This window comes from Henckelia pumila, chromosome 4, assembly GCF_033568475.1.
Source record: "Henckelia pumila isolate YLH828 chromosome 4, ASM3356847v2, whole genome shotgun sequence".
NCBI classification, from domain to species: Eukaryota; Viridiplantae; Streptophyta; class Magnoliopsida; order Lamiales; family Gesneriaceae; genus Henckelia; species Henckelia pumila.
Genome location: NC_133123.1, coordinates 153477581 through 153500074, shown reverse-complemented (window position 1 = coordinate 153500074; position 22494 = coordinate 153477581). Strand labels below are relative to the sequence as shown.

The 22494-nt window shown below is 35.8% G+C and overlaps 2 protein-coding genes across 2 annotated transcripts; both read right to left on the bottom strand.

The window, feature by feature from the left end:
* Positions 1–14403: 14403 nt before the first annotated feature.
* Positions 14404–14961, bottom strand: LOC140862115 (secreted RxLR effector protein 161-like). The gene has a single exon (XM_073265120.1). It carries the CDS (start codon positions 14959–14961, stop codon positions 14404–14406), a length of 558 nt encoding a protein of 185 aa, XP_073121221.1.
* A 2153-nt stretch (positions 14962–17114) lies between these two features.
* On the bottom strand, positions 17115–18314 carry LOC140862114 (uncharacterized). Its single transcript, XM_073265118.1, has 2 exons — positions 17805–18314; positions 17115–17516 (listed from the first exon to the last, which is right to left on the bottom strand). Exons 1-2 carry the CDS (start codon positions 18312–18314, stop codon positions 17115–17117), a joined length of 912 nt encoding a protein of 303 aa, XP_073121219.1.
* Positions 18315–22494: the final 4180 nt, after the last annotated feature.

The window sequence follows — 22494 nt, the reverse complement described above, 5'->3', positions numbered from 1 at the left end:
GAAGAGATTGTGCTAAAAGTAGTCAAGACTGCCAATATTCAAGAAGCTTTGATAAGAAGAAAGTACTTCTATGATCTCTTACGAATAAAGAAACTAGGAGAAATAGTTGATGAATTTCAAAGCAATTATGATCCATGTGCTAGAACTTCTTATGAAGATAGATTCATATTCACTCAGCTGCAAACTGATCTCATCAATATACAATCAAACGTCAAATTCTGGGAGACTGATCAAACATTGGAGATTCCAGAACCCTTCATTTGGAAAAGACACAAGTCACACTCCTCATCGACTTCCAAACACAAGAAGAAAAAGAAAATACATACTTCAACTGACTCCTCCAATCAGTCTATTGATCAGGTTTTTGCAGAAATTCAAAGGGAAACTTCAGTTTCTCCAGATACAACAATTGAGCAGCAACTACACCCTTACGATACTGACAAAGCTCTTCCTGAACTTCAACTCATGAATGTTGATGAAGTTATCTCTCATATTTAAGCAAAGGATCACTCAAATCCTATGTTATCAGCACCAACTACAGAAGAATTTGTGTCTCCCGTGTTCCTTCAGAAAGAACTTGAAGAACCTCAACAAATCATCATGGACACACAATCTTCTCCAATCATGGTCAAGCCGATGAGTCTTTCACCTTATCTCATACAAAAATCTCAGAACCACATCTGTCTTAGGTAGATGAGTTATCCAATCCCATCGAATTAGTTATGTCAGAACCTAAGAAAGTCACTCAGACTTTGGACAATCCATCTCCACTCAAGGACACACCTGCTCCAACAGAGTCTGTTGCGAAGGAAGCACATTCTAAACTCACTTAAAATGATGATTATTTGGTCCCACCAGTTCATCTTGAGGACAAGGAGTTGCAAGAACCGAAGAATGAATCATCCCCACATGAACAAATTATCAAAGATTCATCTCCTCCTGCCAAATCTATTGAGACAGAGACTCTACCTCAAACTCTAGCAATGATTGTTCAAACAGCTCCTGAATCATCAACTCATCTGGACAAGGGCAAAGGAAAGGTTGAAATGTTCACAATTACTCCTTCATCTCCTCCTAAAGGACATAATCAAGATTATTACAAAGAACATCTCTTATTCTCTGACAAATGACTTCCATCTCCAACTTCCACAGCTGAAGATGATTGGTATCTAAGTCTTTCTCAAATTGAGAACTCAGTTTATGACATGTCCAAGACTGTCACCAGTCTTAAAGAAAATCAACAACCTACAGACAACAACATCTCCTTTTTAAGACAATCAATGAACGCTGAGTTTGGAAAACTTCAGGGAAAGCTTGCACTACTGGATAAGCCCATAGCAGACTCAAATCAATCAACTAGCTCATTGTCTCATATACAAAACTCTCATCAGTCTTTGGAGACAAAAGTTGACAACTTGAATGGATTTGTTCAAATCTTTCATACTTCAGTTCAATCCAATTTTTAAGGGATTTCTCAGCAACTAAAATCTTTGGCTAGCTTATCACAGAACATCTTGCGAGTTCAACATGAATCTCAGGCTCTACAGCGCTCTAATTTAGCAGCTCATCAACCAACTCGTAGTTCATAATTTCACAGACCATCTTCAGATCGGCGATAGTTCTTTTTCTCTCATATCAAGAACATTATATTATCTACTCTTGTATTTTTCAGTTTATCAAAAAGGGGGAAAGAGTTCTTACGACCTTGATTATCTTTGCATGACAATGAATATCAGCTTTTGATGACAAACAAATATATATTAGTTTATGATGATGATAATAAATATCAGCTTATGATATGACAAACTGAAATGTTTTGATAAACACCAAAAAGGAGAAAATTGTTGGGAAATTTAGTTTTGGTATTTACAAAAGAAAGCCAAACTACTCAAGAAAAAGGCTAAACTGATATTCAGAAAATGATGACGTCATGATGATCTGCAGGCATTCAGTCTACCTCGACTAAACTGATCTACCTCGACTAAACTGATCTATCAGTCACGCTAAAGGAACACAATTCAGTTTACCTTGCTAAACTGAATTCATCAGTCCATCCTTACTCAACTGATTATTTCAGAGATACAAAGCAGTTTACCCTGCTAAACTGAATCTAGCAGTATACCATTGCCCAACTGATTGCGTAAATGAATTCACAGTACTTCCGGATAAGATCGTCCGTACTCTGACATCTTTGCAGAAGTTAGTGTCGCGACGCCAAGGGAATGTCGGCTCCAAAGATCGTTGATGATAGTGACAAATCCAACGGAAATAATTTGAATCTCATCTAAAGAACGTTTTGAAATTATGACCGTTGGCAAACCAAAGAGTATAAATAGGGATCTTGATCAAAGTTCAAAACAACCAAGTGCTGATATCTCTGCTATTGCTCAAAATAAAAAAAACATCTTACGCTCAATACTTGATCAAGAAACTCGAAAGCACAAACACTCAAAAGCATCATTCTGACCATTGAAGTGTCGATCTTTGTGTTAAAAGATTTTGAGTTGTATTCATTCTACTGTAAGATCAGTATAGGACTGAAATCAAGGTGTTATACTAGGAGTTCTTGTTTAGGCAGTGTCTAATTCCTAAATCGGATTGGGTTTGTGCAAATTGCTTGTATAAATCAAAGTCTTCTAGTGAATCCTTCCGAGGTGGAAGAAGGGGTGACGTAGGAGTGTTTGAAATCTCCGAACATCCATAAACAATTTCGTGTGTTATTTCAGTTTACCGTTCATCTTCATACCTACTCCTAAACTGATTTACACGAAGTGTTTTAAATCTGTAGCTTGACATCTTTCTTCACATATTTTGTTTGCCAAACTACATTCGACACTAAGATAAGCCTTGAACTCATTCTTAAATCGATCGAGTTCTTTTTACTTAGCTAAAACTGCTTGAAAGTATATTCACACCCCTCTAGACTTTCAACCGATCCTAACATTATATTTTTCCTTTGATTATTAGAATTTTATGTTGAGAATTCCTGAAGAATTACGAACAATGTGATAAAAATTATTTTGTTTCTTTAGATAATTTTCTCAGTTTCTTTTAATATGGATGCAATTTAATTAAGGCGAGAGTGGGAGGAAACCAAAAAAAAAAAAAAAAAAAAAAGCAAAAAGCATTAATGGAAGGATTTGTGCACACGAACCAGAAGGTCAAAATTTCCAAGGTTTCGTTGTTCCTCTTGTATCTTCCTCGCACTAGAATTGGCTGATTCTCTACAGTCTTCCAATGAAATGGATCGAAGTGTCTGGATTTCCTTCAAGAATTCAAGAAACTCGAGTTGAAGTTTCTCAAGATGTGGGAAGTGAGAGTTGTCTGCTGTCCACTCAACAACATCTGCATAAACAATTCTCAAATACTTCAATTCAAGAAACTCTCCTTCCACAGGATTCCATTTGCGCCCTTTTATTGATTCATCCATCAGATGGAGAACTTGAAGATGAGGCAGCGAGCCGATCACTGTCAAATATTCCCAACACACTCCGTACCTTCTCAAAGTCAGCTTCTTGAGACAATGTGGAAAGCAGAGTGTTTGCAGCACTTTCTTCTCGCTGATGTCCAAGAAAAGCGATTCGAGATTGCGTAAATGAGAAAAATTGGAAACTTCATAGTTTGCAAAGCCACTAGGGAAGTTCCTGTAAGTGATTCCTAGTTTTTTCAAGTTCGGGAGTCTATGAATAACCTCATCCGTCAACTTGAAGTTCCTTATCTTACAAAGTGTTTGCAGGTTTTTCAGAACAATGATATCTCCCCTGCCATTGATGTTGTTGGTGCTCTGAGGATGAGGAAAATAAAAGTATCCTCTTCCCATTTTAGATGCCTGAGTTGTGGCATTTCCCATACTTCTGCCGGTAGATTTATTGGGGTCATACTCAAAGTACCAACAAAGCTAACTTTCTGCAGATTCCATAGTGGGGATATGAATCGCGAAAGATCCAATAGAGTTAACATTCGAGGCTTGAAATCAATGTATCTAGAGTTAACTAATTGCACAGTTTCTTCACGAGAAGACAAATTTTGAGCTTCTCGCAGTTTATGCAGCTTTGCAAACATGTTTCTTGATTCCACTCCGCCGGGGCTTCGATGAACAATATCGATGACTCTGCTACGTTTGTTGCGGCTATGCATCATAGTGACACGAAGAAATTTCTCCTTTTGAGCTTCCCTGAGGCACAGGTCTCTTAAGAGATTCCTTAATCATGCACTTGAATGAGATTCCTATCTATTAGATCTTTTAAATAGTCCTCTGCAGTTTCCTCTAAACTTCTATATCTCATCGGTTTAAGAATACCCTCTGCTATCCATAGTTTAATGAGTCTTGAAACTCTAATCTTATGGTCTTCCGGAAATATCGTCATATAAAGGAAATAAAATCATGCATTAGCCCACTAATATACCCACTCATGGACACATGCATTAGCCCACTAATATACTCACTGGTTGATTGATTATTGAGTCCTAAAAAATCAATAATGTAAGGTGTTATAATTTTTTTTCCTAAGACTAATTATTAAATGTTTTTTCTTGTGAATTTTTTTTATACATTGTTTGCAAAAAAAATTATTTAGCCCGGTAGACTTCAACTCCTAGTGCCGCCATTGTGTATTGCGTATTCAGACAATCCATTTATTTAATTTAATTGAAAAGGTCTAAACAATATTTTTAAAACCTAAGTATATAGTTTCAACCGAAAAGCGCCGACTAGGGAATAAAATTCGATCACATGGAAACAAATTTGAGGAATTTGTCCTATTTTTTGTGTGCATCGTCTCGTTTTCTGAGTTTGATATTTTTATAAAGGGAAAAATTTATAATTTCAGTTTGATTGAATTTTGCATTTCACGAAGATTATTTCTTACAAAATTTAAAATCATCAAATTTGTTATCTCAACATGCATAAAAATTCCTTTTACTATAAGTTTATGTAATAATTTTAAATAATTATTCAAATGCTTATACTTATCTAATTGATTACATAAAACGTTATTAATTACATAAAAAACATTAAGTCCAATGGATAGACGATGAAATATTGTGTTGGAAACACTTGAAGATCACACAAGTGAGGTGCTGATTCAAAAGAGGTTCCTTGATGATTCAAGTTTTCGGCACATGTATTTAAATATCCTATTGGTTTTCATGTTCTGGTTTTATTAATTTTTAGGATGTTATCTATTTTCTTACTTTTTGAGAAAATTAGTTTTTCATAGACAATCTCACTAGTATTACTTTATGTAAACTGAATATTTTCTAGTGATTTTTTTTGAGGCACCTGATAAGTAGTGGTTATTTTTGCAAAATTATTTATGTGTTATTTACTGATTAAGTCTATTTATTCCATTGCAAGTTGTCTTTAAATGTTGACAACACCGAAAGTCTTTAAATGTGTTGGAAAAATTGTTATTGGACTAATAATTGGTCTATTGGGCTTTTCCATTGTGTATGGAAATTGAGTTTGTAAAAGTTAATGGGTGGATGGTTATGTGTGGAATTTATTGTGTCCCACATTGGAAAAATAAGATGGCAAGGGAGAGCTTATATTGTGTTACACTTTGAGAATGTGTAAGAATATCAAGTGAAGAGGCTCTCTCTCGCGCGCGCCCCCGTGCACGCCTGCGCAGGGGGGTGCAAATCTTGGGTCCGATTTGAACTGGAAATGGCTTGATTTGGGTGCAAGCACATGTGCGCGATCCGAGTGCGTCGAATGTCGGTTTGATAAAGGCAGATGTGGCTACGTTTTTCGAAAAATCTGCATGCCTTGATTCTATCCAACAACTGATTGTGAACATCTCAGCTGCATGGATATGACCATATAGCTACTACTGATTTTTCTGCCAAAAATGAAGTCTTCATTCGTCTGCATCTACACCCACTGATGTGTTGATGTGACTAACCATCTGCTGCCCAAAAGTGTCGATTACACTTCCCACAATCTCTGCCCAAGTGCCTATATGTGAAGGCAACCTTCAGTCCAGAAAAAAGAACAACAACTCCCTACACGAATTTCTCTGTTCTTTCTGCATGCATGCACTGTCTTCTGTTTACTCCATTCCAGAATAACGTTCGGGTGCATCTTCAGTTCGCCGGTGTAGTGCCGCAGTGCTAGGCGACTACAGGTCCTTCCGTTGTATCCTGGGAAACATACGTCCGTGTTCATACTCCGAGCACATCCGGGAGTGGAAAAATATTTTTTAAGGAAACTGTACGTTGTACATGCCTCGGTTTTCTTCCGATATTCCTTACTATCTCGGCTCCGCGGCTAGGTTATTATTGTTCATTTCATTTTATTACGCTCTCGGAATTTGTATTTATTGGAGGCTTCGGTTCGCAACAGAGATTTAGCACAACAAACTTAAAACATATTATTATCTTCGTCTTTCAACTACGTGGATCAAGCTCAATATGGATGCTTCTTCGACTCTTTCGAAAGTCACTCCTGCTGTTTCCATTGCTCCTGCTCCTGCTGCTACTGTCACTCTCAGCCATGCTGACAGGCCGAAGAAATTCGAGGGCTTGAATTTCAAAAGGTGGCAACAAAAGATGTTGTTTTACTTGACCACCTTGAATCTAGCCAAGTTCCTCAAAGAGGATGCCCCCACATGTGTTGAGGGAGATGTGAACAGTACTCGTGCTGTTGATGTATGGCACCATTCAGATTTCTTGTGTAGAAATTATATCATGAATGGTTTGGCTGATTCGCTGTATAACGTGTATAGTGAGAAAAGGACGTCTCGGGAACTGTGGGAGTCTTTGGATCGAAAATAAAAAACCGAATGCTGGGGCAAAGAAATTTATTGTTGGCAGATTCTTAGACTATAAAATGATCGACTCTAAATCAGTGATCAGTCAAGTTCAAGAACTCCAAGTTCTCTTGCATGAGATTCATGCAGAGGGCATGGTGCTTGGTGAAACCTTACAAGTGGCAGCTATTATTGAGAAGTTGCCTCTTGCTTGGAATGATTTCAAGAATTATTTGAAACACAAACGAAAGGAGATGAATGTTGAAGAACTGATTGTTAGACTTCGTATCGAGGAAGACAACAAAATTTCTGAAAAACGATTATATTCTCCAGGTGCCTCTAAGGCTAATATTGTTGAGCAAAAGAAAAGCTCAAAGGCAAAGAAATTTGCTGCTGGAGGCTCCAAGTTGGGTCCAAATAAAGACATGTTTAAAAAGAAGTTTCTTGGTAAGTGCTATAATTGTGGCGGTCCGGGCCACAAATCTGCTGATTGCAAGAAACCGAAAAGGAACCGTGAGGAAAATCTCATGGAGGACATATCTAAAGAGGTTTCAAACATGGACCTCTGTGCTGTCATTTCTGAAGTGAATATGGTTGGATCAAATCCAAGGGAATGGTGGATCGACACTGGTGCCACCCGTCATATTTGTTATGACAAGGACATGTTTGCTAATCTTGATGAATCAAAGAATGGTGAAAAATTGTTTATGGGCAAATCTGCTACATCTGATATCAAAGGACAAGGAAAAGTGATCTTAAAGATGACGTCTGGGAAAGAGCTGACTCTCAACAATGTGTTGTATGTGCCAAAAATTCAAAAGAATTTGGTGTCTGGTTTGCTTTTGAATAAGCATGGTTTTCGTATTGTTTTTGAGTTAGACAAGGTTGTTTTGTCCAAATGTGGAATGTTTGTTGGAAAGGGTTATGTTTTTGATGGCTTATTTAAGCTAAATGTAATGGCTATTAAGCCGAAAATAAATAAAGTGAAAGCTTCTACTTATTTGCTTGAGTCTTCCAATTTGTGGCATGGTAGACTAAGACATATTAATTATGATACAATTCATAGATTAATTAACTTGAAAAACATACCCACATTTCATATTGATAAAATCACAAATGTGAAATTTGTGTTGAGGCAAAATTAACAAGATCATATTTTAAATCCATTGAAAGAAATAATGGACCCCTTTATTTAATTCACACTGATATATGTGATTTAAAAGGAGTGCAAACACGTGGTGGAAATAAATACTTCATTACTTTTGTTGATGATAACACAAAATATTGTTGTGTATCTTCTTAAAAGTAAAGATGAAGCTATTGAAAAATTTGTCCACTATAAAAGTGAAGTTGAAAACCAACTTGATAAGAAAATTAAGGTGATAAGAAGTGATCGTGGAGGTGAATATGAATCACCAGTTGCTGAGTTTTGTGCTCAACATGGTATTAGACACGAAATAACTGCACCTTATTCTCCTCAGCAAAATGGTGTTGCAGAGAGGAAAAATCGCACTTTGAAAGAAATGATGAATGCAATGTTATTGAGTTCTGGTTTGTCACAAAACATGTGGGGGAAGCTGTTTTAACAGCTAATTACCTTTTGAATAAGGTACCCCGGAAAAAGCAAGATAAAAGTCCATATGAATAATGGAATGGAAGAACACCGTCCTATCAATATTTGCGAGTGTGAGGGTGTCTTTCTAAGGTAGTTTTACCTACTTCGAAAAAAGTCAAGATTGGGCCTAAAACCGTTGATTTCATTTTCATTGGATATGCACACAACAATAGTGCTTATCGATTTATTGTATATGAATCTCAAATACCTGACATTCATAAGAATACAATAATGGAATCAAGAAATGCTTCATTTTTTGAAAATGTGTTCCCTTGCAAATCTATGGAAGAATCATGTTCATCCAAAAGATTTCACGAGACAATGGAACAAGAGGTTAACCATGAGGTTGAACCTAGACGTAGCAAGAGAGCTAGAATTGAGAAATCCTTTGGTCCGGATTTCATTAATTTCATGATGGAAAGTGAACCTCAAAGCTTCAATGAAGCTGTAAATTCATTTGAAGGACATCAATGGAAAGAGATGATAAATTCTGAAATAGAATCTATTTTGAAAAATCATACGTGGGAACTAGTGGAACTTCCTCCAGGAAGCAAAACTCTAGGTTATAAATGGATTTTCAAAAAGAAGATGAAATCAGATGGAACAATAGATAAGTATAAAGCCAGATTGGTAATCAAGGGTTACCGTCAATGTGAAGGGCTTGATTACTTTGACACGTATTCTCCAGTAACGAGAATAACTTCAATTCGGGTGATACTTGAAATTGCCGCTTTGTGGAATCTTGAAGTACATCAAATGGATGTAAAGACTGCTTTTCTAAATGAAGATTTAGAAGAAGAAATTTACATGGAACAACCTGAGGGATTTTCTGCACGTGGGCAAGAAAATAAGGTTTGTAAATTTGTGAAGTCTTTATATGGCTTAAAGCAAGAACCAAAACAATGGCATGAAAAATTTGATAAAGTCATGCTAGGAAGTGGATTTAAAGTCAATGAATGTGACAAATGTGTATACGTTAAAGACACTGAAAATGGATACGTCATTTTATGTCTTTATGTAGATGACATGATTATCATTGGGAGTAATGATAAGATGATTCAAGCCACTAAGAAATTGTTGAACTCAAAATTCGACATGAAAGATTTGGGATTAGACGAAGTCATACTTGGAATTAAAATCCATAGAACATCTGAAGGGATGGTTCTAAGTCAGTCACATTATGTGGATAAAATTCTTGAGAAATTTAATAAGGATGATTCTGCATTGGCTAGAACCCCGATAGATACAAGTCAACATCTATCGAAAAATCGGGGTGAGAGTATCTCCCAATTACAATACTCTCGAGTAATTGGAAGTCTGATGTACTTAATGAGTTGTACACGACCAGACATTGCTTATGCAGTAAGAAAATTAAGCAGATTAACGAGTAATCCAGGAGTTGAACACTGGAATGCAATTGTCATATTGCTAAGGTACTTAAGGTATACTCGTAATCATGGGCTGCACTATACCAGATATCCTGTTGTAATTGAAGGATACAGTGATGTGAACTGGATATCTGATATGAAAGATTCAAAATCTACAAGTGGATTTGTATTCACTTTAGGAGGTGCAGCAATATCTTGGAAATCTTCTAAACAAACCGTTATAGCCAGATCAACGATGGAGTCTGAATTCATTGCACTTGATAAGTGTGCTGAAGAGGCTGAATGGTTGCAGTTATTTTTAGAAGATGTTCCTAGATGGGTAAAACATGTTCCGGCTATTTGTATTCATTGTGATAGCCAATCTGCAATTGGAAGGGCACAAAGCAATATGTATAATGGTAAGTCTAGACATATACGTCGTAGACATAATACCATTAGACAACTATTCTCAATTGGAATTATCTCTATTGACTATGTCAAGTCAAAGGATAATATAGCGGATCTGTTAACCAAAGGGTTAAACAGAGATTTAGTTGAAAATTCGTCAAAAGGAATGGGACTGAAGCCTGTGGAATAATTTGATGCGAAGAAAAACCCAACCTATGATGACTGGAGATCCCAAGAACTAGGTTCAATGGGACTACCTAATCGCATTAGTTTGGTAAATCACTGTGGGGGTAATCCCTAGTATATTCCTTATATAAAACAGTGAATGTTGAGGATAAGCATACGACTTTTAATGATTTTGTTGGAATTAAACATAGAATCACCTATGTAAGAGAGAAATGGGGCCGCTTTGAAGGAATTGCTAGGCACAATTCTAGATCCTCTTACAGAACCAGGCGGGTGTTCATGGCCAAAACGAACACAATCATGAGAACTGAAGTGTATCAGGAATATTCCTGTGTGAAGTATATACTAATTTACACGAACGGATTTACAGTTCAAATACATGGCGTATACTGTCAACCAGTGAATTACTATGCTTTCACAAGGGAAGGTTCAAAGGGTAACACCTACCTATCCTATGCAGGATTTCAACTGTTGAACGTTATCAAGTCTATCGTCGTTTATATTTCAATTTCCATTCATGTGGGGGATTGTTGGAAAATTGTTATTGGACTAATAATTGGTCTATTGGGCTTTTTCATTGTGTATGGAAATTGGGTTTGTAAAAGTTAATGGGTGGATGGTTATGTGTGGAATTTATTGTGTCCCACATTGGAAAAATAAGATGGCAAGGGAGAGCTTATATTGTGTTACACTTTGAGAATGTGTAAGAATATCAAGTGAAGAGGCTCTCTTTCGCGCGCGCCCCCGTGCACGCCTGCGCAGGGGGGTGCAAATCTTGGGTCCGATTTGAACAGGAATTAGCTTGACTTGTGTGCAAGCGCATGTGCGCGACCCGGGTGCGTCGAATGTCGGACTGATCAAGGCAAAAGTTTTCGGCAGATGTGGCTACATTTTGAAAAAAATTTCAAAAAATCTGCATGCCTTGATTCTATCCAACAACTGATTGTGACATCTCAGCTGCATGGATATGACCTTACAGCTGCTACTGATTTTTCTGCCGAAAATGAAGTCTTCATTCGTCTACATCTACACCCACTGATGTGCTGATGTGACTAACCATCTGCTGCCCAAAAGTGTCGGTTACACTGCCCAGAATCTCTGCCCAAGTGCCTATATGTGAAGGCAACCTTCAGTCCAGAAAAAAGAACAACAACTCCCTACACGAAATTCTCTGTTCTTTCTGCATGCATGCACTGTCTTCTGTTTACTCCATTCCAGAACCTGTGCTTGCTGTTTATTCTCGTTCTTGCCTCTGCCCATAGTCCAGCTTCGAGCTTCTGAGTGATAACGTTCGGGTGCATCTTCAGTTCGTCGGTGTAGTGCCGCAGTGCTAGGCGACTACAGGTCCTTCCGTTGTATCCTGGGAAACATACGTCCGTGTTCATACTCCGAGCACATCCGGGAGTGGACAAATATGTTTTAAGGAAACTGTATGTTGTACATGCCTCGGTTTTCTTCCGATATTCCTTACTATCTTGGCTCCGCGGCCAGATTATTATTGTTCATTTCATTTTATTACGCTCTCGGAATTTGTATTTATTGGAGGCTTCGGTTCGCAACAGAGATTTAGCACAACAAAATATTGACAACACCAAAAGATAACACTTATTTTAAAATTTAGAGTTTCTAATTCATGTTGAGACGACAAATCCTTTCAAAATGCCAGATTATTTTGTTGTACAGGCCTCGGTTTTCTTCCGATATTCCTTACTGTCTCGGCTCCGCGGCCAGATTATTATTGTTCATTTCATTTTATTACGCTCTCATAATTTGTATTTATTGGAGGCTTCGGTTCGCAACAGAGATTTAGCACAACAAAATATTGACAACACCGAAAGATAACACTTATTTTAAAATTTAGAGTTTCTAATTCATGTTGAGACAACAAATCCTTTCAAAATGTTATAATACTCACTCATTAATACCAATATGGGTTCTCTGAGTGATATCCGTCCTTGGCTTAATTAGAAGCATCAAACAATATTAGAGACTCAAAATAATTATTTTGGTTTGTTGGTCTTGTTGGGGAAAGATAAACAAAAACAGAGTACAAGTAAAGAAACAAGAGGAATATATTTGTGTTGTGAAAATTCCTCGCAAGCGTACGAGTGTCAAGTTTTAATATAGTGATAAAATCAAGTATCGATCCCTCAGGGAGTAAAATGAAAATAATAGTACTTGTAATTAGAATAGTCCAAACTTTATCTAGAAAATCAATAATCAAGAATTTTGCAATAAAAATAAATAATCAGTTGATTTTAGATAGCACGCACACAACTTTCAGGAAAATATCAATCAGAGAAAATGGTCTAGAGGTATAGATTTCACCTGGTTTCAACAACAATCAATCCTAATTAATTAATCTTCATGAATACCAAAGAATTAATAGCCAAGACCACTTAAGTGTAATTATTCCCTCTCCCGAGTGCCGAATAAAATATATCAACTACAATTCAATTCCAATATTCCTATTAAGAATTTACTTGCAGTGATCAATTCAAAACAATGTTCTTTTTAAAAGCTCTATTAAAGTTATAAGCTCTCCCGAGTCAGATAAACAATTAATAGTGTATTTTCCAATTGTCCTATTCAAAATCTCCTCTCCCGAGTGCCAGATTTCAAATAAATATAACAAATCAATTATTGATCAGATAATTAAAAAGACAATCAATTCTAGAAAAAACAATTAATCTAGAATAAACTCAAGTCAATAAAATCAAGAATTCATGAAAGTGTCTACACCAGGTTCCATCCAACCTCTGGACTCTAAAAATTTAGTTCATAATAAAATTCTGAAAACAATAAATAATAAATCCAAACATGTTCAGAATAAAATAAATAAAAGATAAAAGAAACAAATCCGTCGTCGACGCCGTGTCCGGACTATCAAACTTCGTCTTTGTTCTTCAATTAAGCTCCAGAAATCTCCAAGAATTTCTATCGATCAAACCCTCTGATTTCTGTAGTGTTGTGGCGGCTCTTTTTTTTCTCTCTCACACAAAAATCCCTTTTATATTGTATCTCCAAAAGCCCACTCAAAAGCCCACAAAATATAGAAGTTTCCTTCCGATAAAATATTTCCAAGTTCAGAAATTGGCGACGAGCGGCCGCTCCACAAGTCACGCGCGCGTGTATAGCTTTCTGTAATCAATTCTTCAATTCTCCAGGAATAAGCGCGATTGCTCTAAGTCATGCGCTAACAACAAGCGCTAATTTTTCTTGACCCAATAAGAAAGCCCAGCACTGTTCCTTTGAACTGTACGTTTCTTTTCTTTTCTTCTTTCTTCAATTCTTTCCTTTCTTTTATTATTTTCTTTTCTCCACATTAATTCTACTTTTCCTCATCTTTTCCACATAACTTCAATAAATCACTATAAACACAAAAACAACAAAATACCCACATAAATCTGCTCGAAACAAATATTTAACAATTAAAATCATATATAAATTAAGTATATAAAATACACTTATCAAATTCCCCCAAACTTAGACTTTTGCTAGTCCCGAGCAAAACAATTCAAATCAAATATCTAAAAACTCATTCTATCAAACCAACAAGAATAGTCAAGAAATAATATGGATCAATGGCCTAAACAATGATTTCAAAAAATTTCAAATCCAATCATGTCACACCTACTAACAATTGAAAGTTTCAATCATAACAAAATAACCTCATAAACTCACAATCTCCGCAACTCACGTTCAAAACACCATTCTCCAAGTTCAATTCAAACATCCGTCGTCGACGCCGTGTCCGGACTATCAAACTCCGTCTTTGTTCTTCAATTAAGCTCCATAAATCTCCAATAAATTCTCACGATCAAATCTCTCTGATTTCTGTAGTGTTGTGGCAGCTCTCCCTCCTTCAATAAATTCTCAGGTTAAATCCCTCTCTGATCTGTAGTGTTATAGCGGCTCTCTCCTCATTGCAGTCAGAAATTTCCTTTTTAGACCTCAAAAAGCCCATCAAAAAGCCCACAAAATATAGAAGTTTCCTTCCGAATAAAAATTTCCAAGTTCAGATATTGCGACAAGCGGCCGCCTCATAGCTCAGGCGGGCGCGTATAGACTTCTGTTCTCATTTATTTCTGAAATAGATATGCTTCTTGAAAGATAATGACTTTGTTAGAATGTCAGCAGTTTGCTCCTCTGTATTGCAGAATTCCAAAGTGACTAATTTCTTTGACACCAATTCTCTGATAAAATGAACCCGAAGATCAATATGCTTCGTTCTTCCATTATATGCTGGATTTTTTGACATGGCTATTGCAGATTTATTATCACAAAAAATCTTAGTTGCTTCAAGTTGCCCCTTAGTGAGATCAGCTAGAATCCTTTGCAACCATATAGCTTGACAAGCTGATGAAGTAGCTGCTATATATTCCGCTTCAGAGGATGACAAGGCTGTTGTTGCTTGTTTCTTTGAAGACCATGAGATAGCAGCTGAACCAAGGTTAAAAACATAACCAGATGTGCTCTTTCTATCTTCCAAACACCCTGCCCAATCACTGTCAGTAAAACCAAGCAATTTAAAATCTGAAATATGATCATACCATAACCCAAAACCAACAGTTCCTGCAATGTAGCGCAACACTCTTTTTGCTACTCCAAGATGATGATTCGAAGGAGAATGCATAAACCTTGATATCACTCCAACCGAGAACGATATATCGGGTCGAGTATGAGTTAAGTAAATCAAACCTCCAACCAAACTTCTGAAATACTTCGAGTTGGCTTCTCCACTACCATCATCATGTTGTAGCTTTTCATTTAAATTCATTGGAGTAACTGCCACTTTACAACAAACCATGCTGAATCTTTTAAGAAGATCAATAGCATTTTTTTTTGTGAAACAAATATTCCATCCTCAACTTGATTCACTTCAAGACCAAGAAAGTAACGCAACTGACCCAAATCTGACATTTCAAATTTCTTTTTCATAGAAACTCTAAATTCATCAACAAGAGCAGAAGATGACCCCATGTAAATCATGTCATCCACATAAAGACATATGATCAAAATATCATTCTTACCTTTCTTCTTTAGGTACAACGTAGGCTCATTCTTACTTCTCTCAAAGCCGTTGTACAGAAAAAATGAGTCAATCTTGCTATACCAAGCTCGCGGCGCTTGCTTCAACCCGTAAAGAGCCTTTTTCAGTTTATACACCTTGTCCTCTTTACCATGAATGATATAACCTTCAGGTTGGGTGACATAAACCTCTTCTTGCAATTCCCCATTCAAAAATGCAGACTTGACATCAAATTGGTACATGGGAAAACTTAAATATGCAGACAAAGCAAATAAAGTTCTCACTGTTTCGAAGCGCGCAACCGGAGCAAATGTGTCATCATAATCAATTCCTTCTTGTTGTGCATACCCTTTCACAACGAGACGATCCTTGTGTTTATCAATGGTACCATCAGAATTATACTTTGTTCGAAAAACCCATTTGACTCCGATCGCCCTTTTTCCTTCTGGTAAGTCCACTAATTCCCATGTTTCATTTTTTTGAATTGCTTTCAGCTCTTCTTTCATTGCAATGCACCATTCTTCTTTGCCTACAGCTTCCTCAAAATTAAGAGGATCAGAAACAAATAAAGCTTGAGTTGAGTTATAAATCTCACTTAATGAACGGAATTTTCGAGGTGGTGATTCTTCAGAAGATGAGCTACGACAGCTTATAGGACTAGAGATTTCTGAATTTGATGGATTTGTACTTGGTAAATTCTGATGCATAGGTGTTTCTTCAGCTGGTGGAGCATCATTTAATGATTGAACATCAATTTGAACACCTCCAGATTCTTCTTGCCATTTCCAATTTGCCTCTTCATCAAATATAACGTTCCTGCTAATAATCACTTTGCCTTTGACAGGTTCATACAACCTGTATGCTTTAGATTGTGTACAATAACCAATAAAAATGCACTTCGTTGATTTTTCATCAAGTTTGCTACGGTTATGCGTATCAATCAAAGATATGCAATACACCCAAAAAATTTTAAATGGCTCACTGAAGGTTTCTTACCACTCCAAGCTTCGTATGGTGTTTGATTTAAAACAGCCTTGGTAGGTGATAAATTTATCAAATAAACTGTCGTGGCAACTGCTTCAGCCCAATAGATGTTTGGAAGTCCTTTTGCCTTAAGCAAGCTCTGTGCCATTTCGACCACTGTTCTATTTTTCCGTTCAGCTATGCCATTTTTCTCGGGTGTATATGGAGCAGTTAGCTCTCTGTGCAGCCCATGTTCTTCACAAAACTGAATGAAAACATTAGACAGAAATTCTCCTCCTCTATCAGTGTGAAGTGTCTTTATGCTTCCTTCAATTTGCTTCTCAACAAATGCCTTGAATCTTTTGAATGCTACAAATGTTTCTGATTTGAGTTTCAAAAAATAAACCCAGCTCATGCGACTGAAATCATCTGTAAACAACAAAAAATATCTACTACCTCCAAACGACTCAGTTTGCATAGGACCACACAAATCAGCATGAACAAGTTCCAAGAATTTAGTTGCTCTTCTAGATTTTCCAGCAACAAATGGTTTCTTACTTTGTTTCCCATACACACAGCCTTCACATAGATCCAAAGATTCGATTTTAGGCAGCCCACACACCATTTACTTTTGACTTAACAATTTCAGACCTTTTATATTAAAATGCCCATAACGTAAATGCCATAATCTGGACTCTTTGCTTTCTTTGACAACAAGAGCATGATTTTCAAGACTAGAAACATCAAGTGGAAACAATTTATTTGGCGCCATTTGGACATCAACTATCACTTGATTAGATTTTTTTATCTCTAATCACACATGAGTTGTCATAGAAAAAGATAGAATACCCACTACCCATAAGCTGTCCAACACTCAAAATATTTTGAGTTAAATCAGGAATGAAATAGACATTATAAAGGAGCTTGATATTGCCATTACCATCAATTACTTCTGCAGTGCCTTTTCCTTCTACTTGCATTTGCTTGTCATCTCCAAGCCTCACTTTTATTTTGTATGTCTCATCAAGCTCCTTAAATAATGACCTTGACCCTGTCATATGATTAGAGCACCCGCTGTCCAGGAACCATATATTGTTACATGACTTTGAATCTTCTTGATAAGCCATGAACAAATTGGCTTCTTCTTCCTGCTCTACTGCATAATTCACTTGCCTATTTTTCTTCCAACATTGCTCCTGCACATGCCCATATTTTTTGCAATAATTACAATATGGGATGTTAGTAGCATCACCTTGCTGTTTGTCTTTATTCCATCATTCAGCCTTCATATGTCCAAATTTTTTGCAGTAGTGACATTGGATGCTACTTTTATCACCTCGTCCTGTACCATTAATATGACCACTTCTGCCACGTGATCCGCCTCTTCCACGTCCTCAATTGTTTGCATTTCTTTGGTTTGAACTCTACCCCTGCACATGAAATGCTTTTTCTTCTACTTTCTCAACAGATTTATTTATTCTTACCTCATGAGATTGAAGAGAACCCATTAATTCATCAAATGAGTATGTTGATAAGTCTTTTGACTCCTCTATTGCAGCAACAACATGATCAAACTTTGGAGTCAAGCTCCTCAACACCTTCTCCACGATGGTTTGATCAGAAATTTCTTCTCCATAAGACCTCAATTGGTTGACAATTTCAGCAACTCTAGACAGAAAATCTTGCACTGATTCTCCACCCTTCATAAATAAGGTTTCAAAATCCCGGCGAACAGTTTGAAGTTTTACCATTATCACCTTTGAGGTACCCTGATATGAATTTTTTAATATTGTCCAAGCTTCTTTTGCAGTGTTTGCTCCCGCGATTTTGGAGAAGACTGACTCATGAACATCCTGTTGAACGAAAAATAATGCCTTTGAGTCCTTCTTTCTGTTTTCTTTCAGTTTTGCATCTTCATCTGGATCGGCATACCCGTATTCAACCAACTCCCACAATTCTTGAGACCTGAAGAGTGTCAATGCTCCAGAATTCATAATTGTCTCCTTTAAAGATAGGTATTGCTGGTTGAAAAATGCTCACAACATTGCTATTAGTTGCCATGGTTTTTTAAGCAAGCCCAGTTGTGAACGAACCTGGCTCTAGATACCACAATGTTGGGGAAAGATAAACAAAAACAGAGGACAAGTAAAGAAACAAGAGGAATATATTTGGCTCAAGTCTTATTTTTTATATGTTATTGAAAACTCAAAGTGCCTTTAAATAGGCTTACAACTCAACGGAAAAAATAGAAATATCTCAACAACTTTGAGATTTTATTGGCACTAATTCTACCCATTAAAAAACTGAACAACTAAAAAATATCAAAGACCAAGTCCACTAAATGCTTTGAATCAGTCTTCAACAGGTCTTTGGTCTTTGCGGTTTGTTGGTAGTGAGTAGTGAGTAGTGAGTAGTGACAATACATGCACAAGAACCAATCACTGATAAATGATATAAAAGGATCATAAAATTGCTGACACCAATTTCTCATGAAATATATGTTACAGAACAAAATAAAGCTAGATATTTTACGGAAGAAAATATGATATATCTTTGAGAATAAAAATAATTTCCTTGTCACTTCATAAAAAATATATATATATGTTTTAAAAATTTTGTCAATATTTTATTTTATTTATAAAAAAAACATCCAAAATCGTACACGGCTCTACATATTTCGAAACTTCCCCCAAAATGCAGGTGTCATTTTCTTATAATAACCGATTACGGTCAATACAAGTAATCTGAAAATTGAATTTTCAAACGCCAATTAATGCTCGCTTATATATATATGTGTGTGTATTCGGGAATTAATGAGTGGAATCATATATATATACCCTATATTGAAAATATAACTACGTCCAATTAATCCAAAATGGCAAGAATTCTAGCCAATACATATTCTGGCGGGAGTAATGCAAATGAAATTGGTCTCTTGTTGAGTTCAGGGTATATTATGATGCTAGGCTTCATGGTAATTGTTATGTCTTTACTCATCTTTGGTTGTGCAGATCGAGACAATGGCTCTAGCACACCACGTCCTAAAAAAGACGGAGGTGACTGCGAAGGTGGTTGTTGTTGTGGTGGTGGTGATGGTGATGGAGATGGTGGTGGTGATGGTGGTGGAGGTTGAGGTTGAGGTTGAGGTTGAGGTGGCGACACATGTTAGGTTTTTAATATTTGTAAGTTAGAGTTGTACGACAAATGAACAAGGTTTGAATATTTTGTTATATATAATTTGTGGTAAACATATATATGAATAATGAAATATTAGATTGAAAGATCATTTTGAACGATGATATATAGTAATTATTGATGGGGAAGATATGGAGTATGCATGTGTTTGACACTATCATAGGATTTATATATAGTACTTTTTTTTTTATCGTTGGATTATATAGTTCAGTTATATGATTTTCTGATTAATCATGCACGTACTTATATCTTCTGACAAATCAACTTGGAAATGTGTATGCAGTTGGAATGAAAGAAATTGGAATAAAAATTTTGATAATCTTATCTTCAAACTCACAATCTCATACACTTTTATAGGCCCGAGAATTCATCTCCAAAAGCCACAATGAATGGATGCATCTCTTCTCACGTTACATGCCAGCGGACAATTAAAAAATAAAAAATAAAAAATAAATTAAACTGCATATGGCAGTTTATTTCCTAAGGTCATGTCCTTTTAAAATTTCTGAAACTCCCAACTTTCTTTTAAGCTGGCACCACCTTAAGTTCATATAGGTGAGATTCTTCCAGTATTTATGCTACATTTAAAATATTTGTTCCTTGAATGAATCTTGTTAAGACCAATTTATGTTCAACCATCTAACACTGTAACATCCAGTACTTATTTCATCAAAAACAGGTCACTTATAATAAAATAATGCATACTTTTCACAATCAATAACTTGTTTTAATTACACCCTTTGAACCTTATATAATTCAAATAATAATATTTGATAGGGTTGCTTTTATTGGTGATTTATTTCAATCAAGGAGTTTTAATCCCATCTTTCTCGATGTAGATTTTACTAATTCTCTCGTAAGAGGCTTAGTAAAAGGATCTGCAAGATTTTCACTAGATCTCACATATGTGAGAAAAATAATTCCACTTTTAATTAATTTCCTCACATAAGTATGTCTTCGGCTTATATGCCTAGATTTCATTATATATATATATATCATTATATGCACTTGCTAGAGTGTCTTGAATATCACATAATATTGATATTGAACCAATACTTTTTGAAGTCAAAGGTATTTCACACAAAAGATCAAGTAATCACTCTGCTTCTTTTCCTACTTCGGCTAATGCAATAAATTTCGACTCCATGGTGCATGGAATGTGTTATGCAAGTTTGTTTCTTGGACCTCCAAAATATTGCACCTCCTCCAAGAGTAAACACCCACCCCGAAGTAGATTTATTGTCTCCCACACTCGATATCCAGCTAGCATCTGTATATCCTTCTAGTATTGCTGAAAATTTTGAATAGTGCAAACAAATGTTAATAGTTTTCTTTAAATAACCAAAAACTCTTCCAATGGCTTTCCAATGATCATTATTTGGATTATTGGTAAACCTACTTAGTTTACTAAATACAAAAGCAATATCCGATCTTGTACATTGCAATGCATACATTAGGCTACCAATTCCTCTTGAATACTCAAGTTGTGCCACTGCCCTTCCATTATTCTTGATTAGTTTGACGCTTGGATCTATTGGGGTACTAGCTTCTTTAACATTCAAATGTTTGAACTTATCAAGCTTCTTCTCAATGTAATGTGCTTGATTTAGTACATAACCTCCGCTATATATTATTCGTAACTTTAATACCAAGTATGGTATCCGCTTGTCCAAGATCCTTCATTTTGAATATGGAAGATAGAAACCGCTTTGTTTCTAATATACCTTTCATGTTGTTACATACTATTAATAAATCAACATAAAGACAAATAAATATAATGCAATCATCAAATAATTTATGATATAGACATTTATCAATAGTATTGTGAACAAAACCATTGAAAGAACACTAGAATCAAATTTTGCATGCCATTATTTTGAGGGTTGCTTTAAACCATACAAGGATTTTAATAATTTGCATACTTTCTTCTCATTTTCCGATAGGACAAAACCTTCAGGTTGTTCCATGTAGACTTTCTCATCGAGATCACCATTTAAGAACGCCGTTTTTACATCCATTTGATGTACAATTAAATCATGAATAGAAGCTAATGCAAATAAAATCCTTATGGTTGTAATTCTAGCAACAGGAGCATATGTGTCAAAATAATCAATTCCTTTTTGTTGTTTGTATCCTTTGGCTACTAGTCTAGCCTTGAAAGTTAGAGGATTCCATCATTATGATACTTTCTTCTAAACACCCACTTATAACCAATAGGTTTAGAACCAGAAGGTAAATCAACAAGATCCCATGTGTGATTTGATAGAATAGAATTTATTTCGTCATCTATAGCATCTTTCCAAAAATTAGAGTATCCAGAAGACATAGCTTCCTTATAAGTCATAGGATCACTTTCTGTTTGTAAGACAATTGGAATTGTTTTTACTATTTTTTTTCTACTTCCTTCTACCAAACATAGATATATTAATTGAGAATCAATCTCATTAGAATCTAAATATTTTATTCCTTATTCTTTTACTTCTTCTAGGCTCAAAAGTTTGTCCATTAACCTTAGTAGATATGTTCTTTTGTGATCCATCTAAAATCTTCTCTAGAGATTCATCGTATGGAATTAATTTAGAATTATCCTCGGACTCTAGTGAATTTTCAAAAAATTCAACATCTCTTGATTCTATTATAGCATTAGATTCTAAATCTAAAAATTTATATGATTTACTATTTGTAGCATATCCCACAAATGCACACTTAATTCTTCTATGACCTAATTTAGTCCTTGTTGGGTTCATGTTTTTGAAATAAGTAAGACAACGCCACACTTTGAAGTAACCTATTTTCTTCCTTTCCATTTTTCATACGGAGATAAATTATTCTTCTTTAGAGGAATTCGATTTATAATATGACATGCAGCTAGTAATGCTTCTCCCTGACAATTTTGCACTTACGATTATAGAATTTATCATTTCTACCAAAATTCGATTCTTTCTTCCGCTAAACCATTTTGTTCGGGTGTTCGAGGTG

Excerpts from the sequence above, each read along its gene's own strand:
- LOC140862115 (XM_073265120.1), bottom strand. The coding sequence starts at position 14,961 with ATGCATTCTCCTTCGAATCATCATCTTGGAGTAGCAAAAAGAGTGTTG.
- LOC140862114 (XM_073265118.1), bottom strand. The coding sequence starts at position 18,314 with ATGAATTCTGGAGCATTGACACTCTTCAGGTCTCAAGAATTGTGGGAG. Across the intron at positions 17,517-17,804 it reads GTTCTCTTCAATCTCATGAG|GAGCAATGTTGGAAGAAAAA; the intron begins GTAAGAATAAAT and ends GGGCATGTGCAG.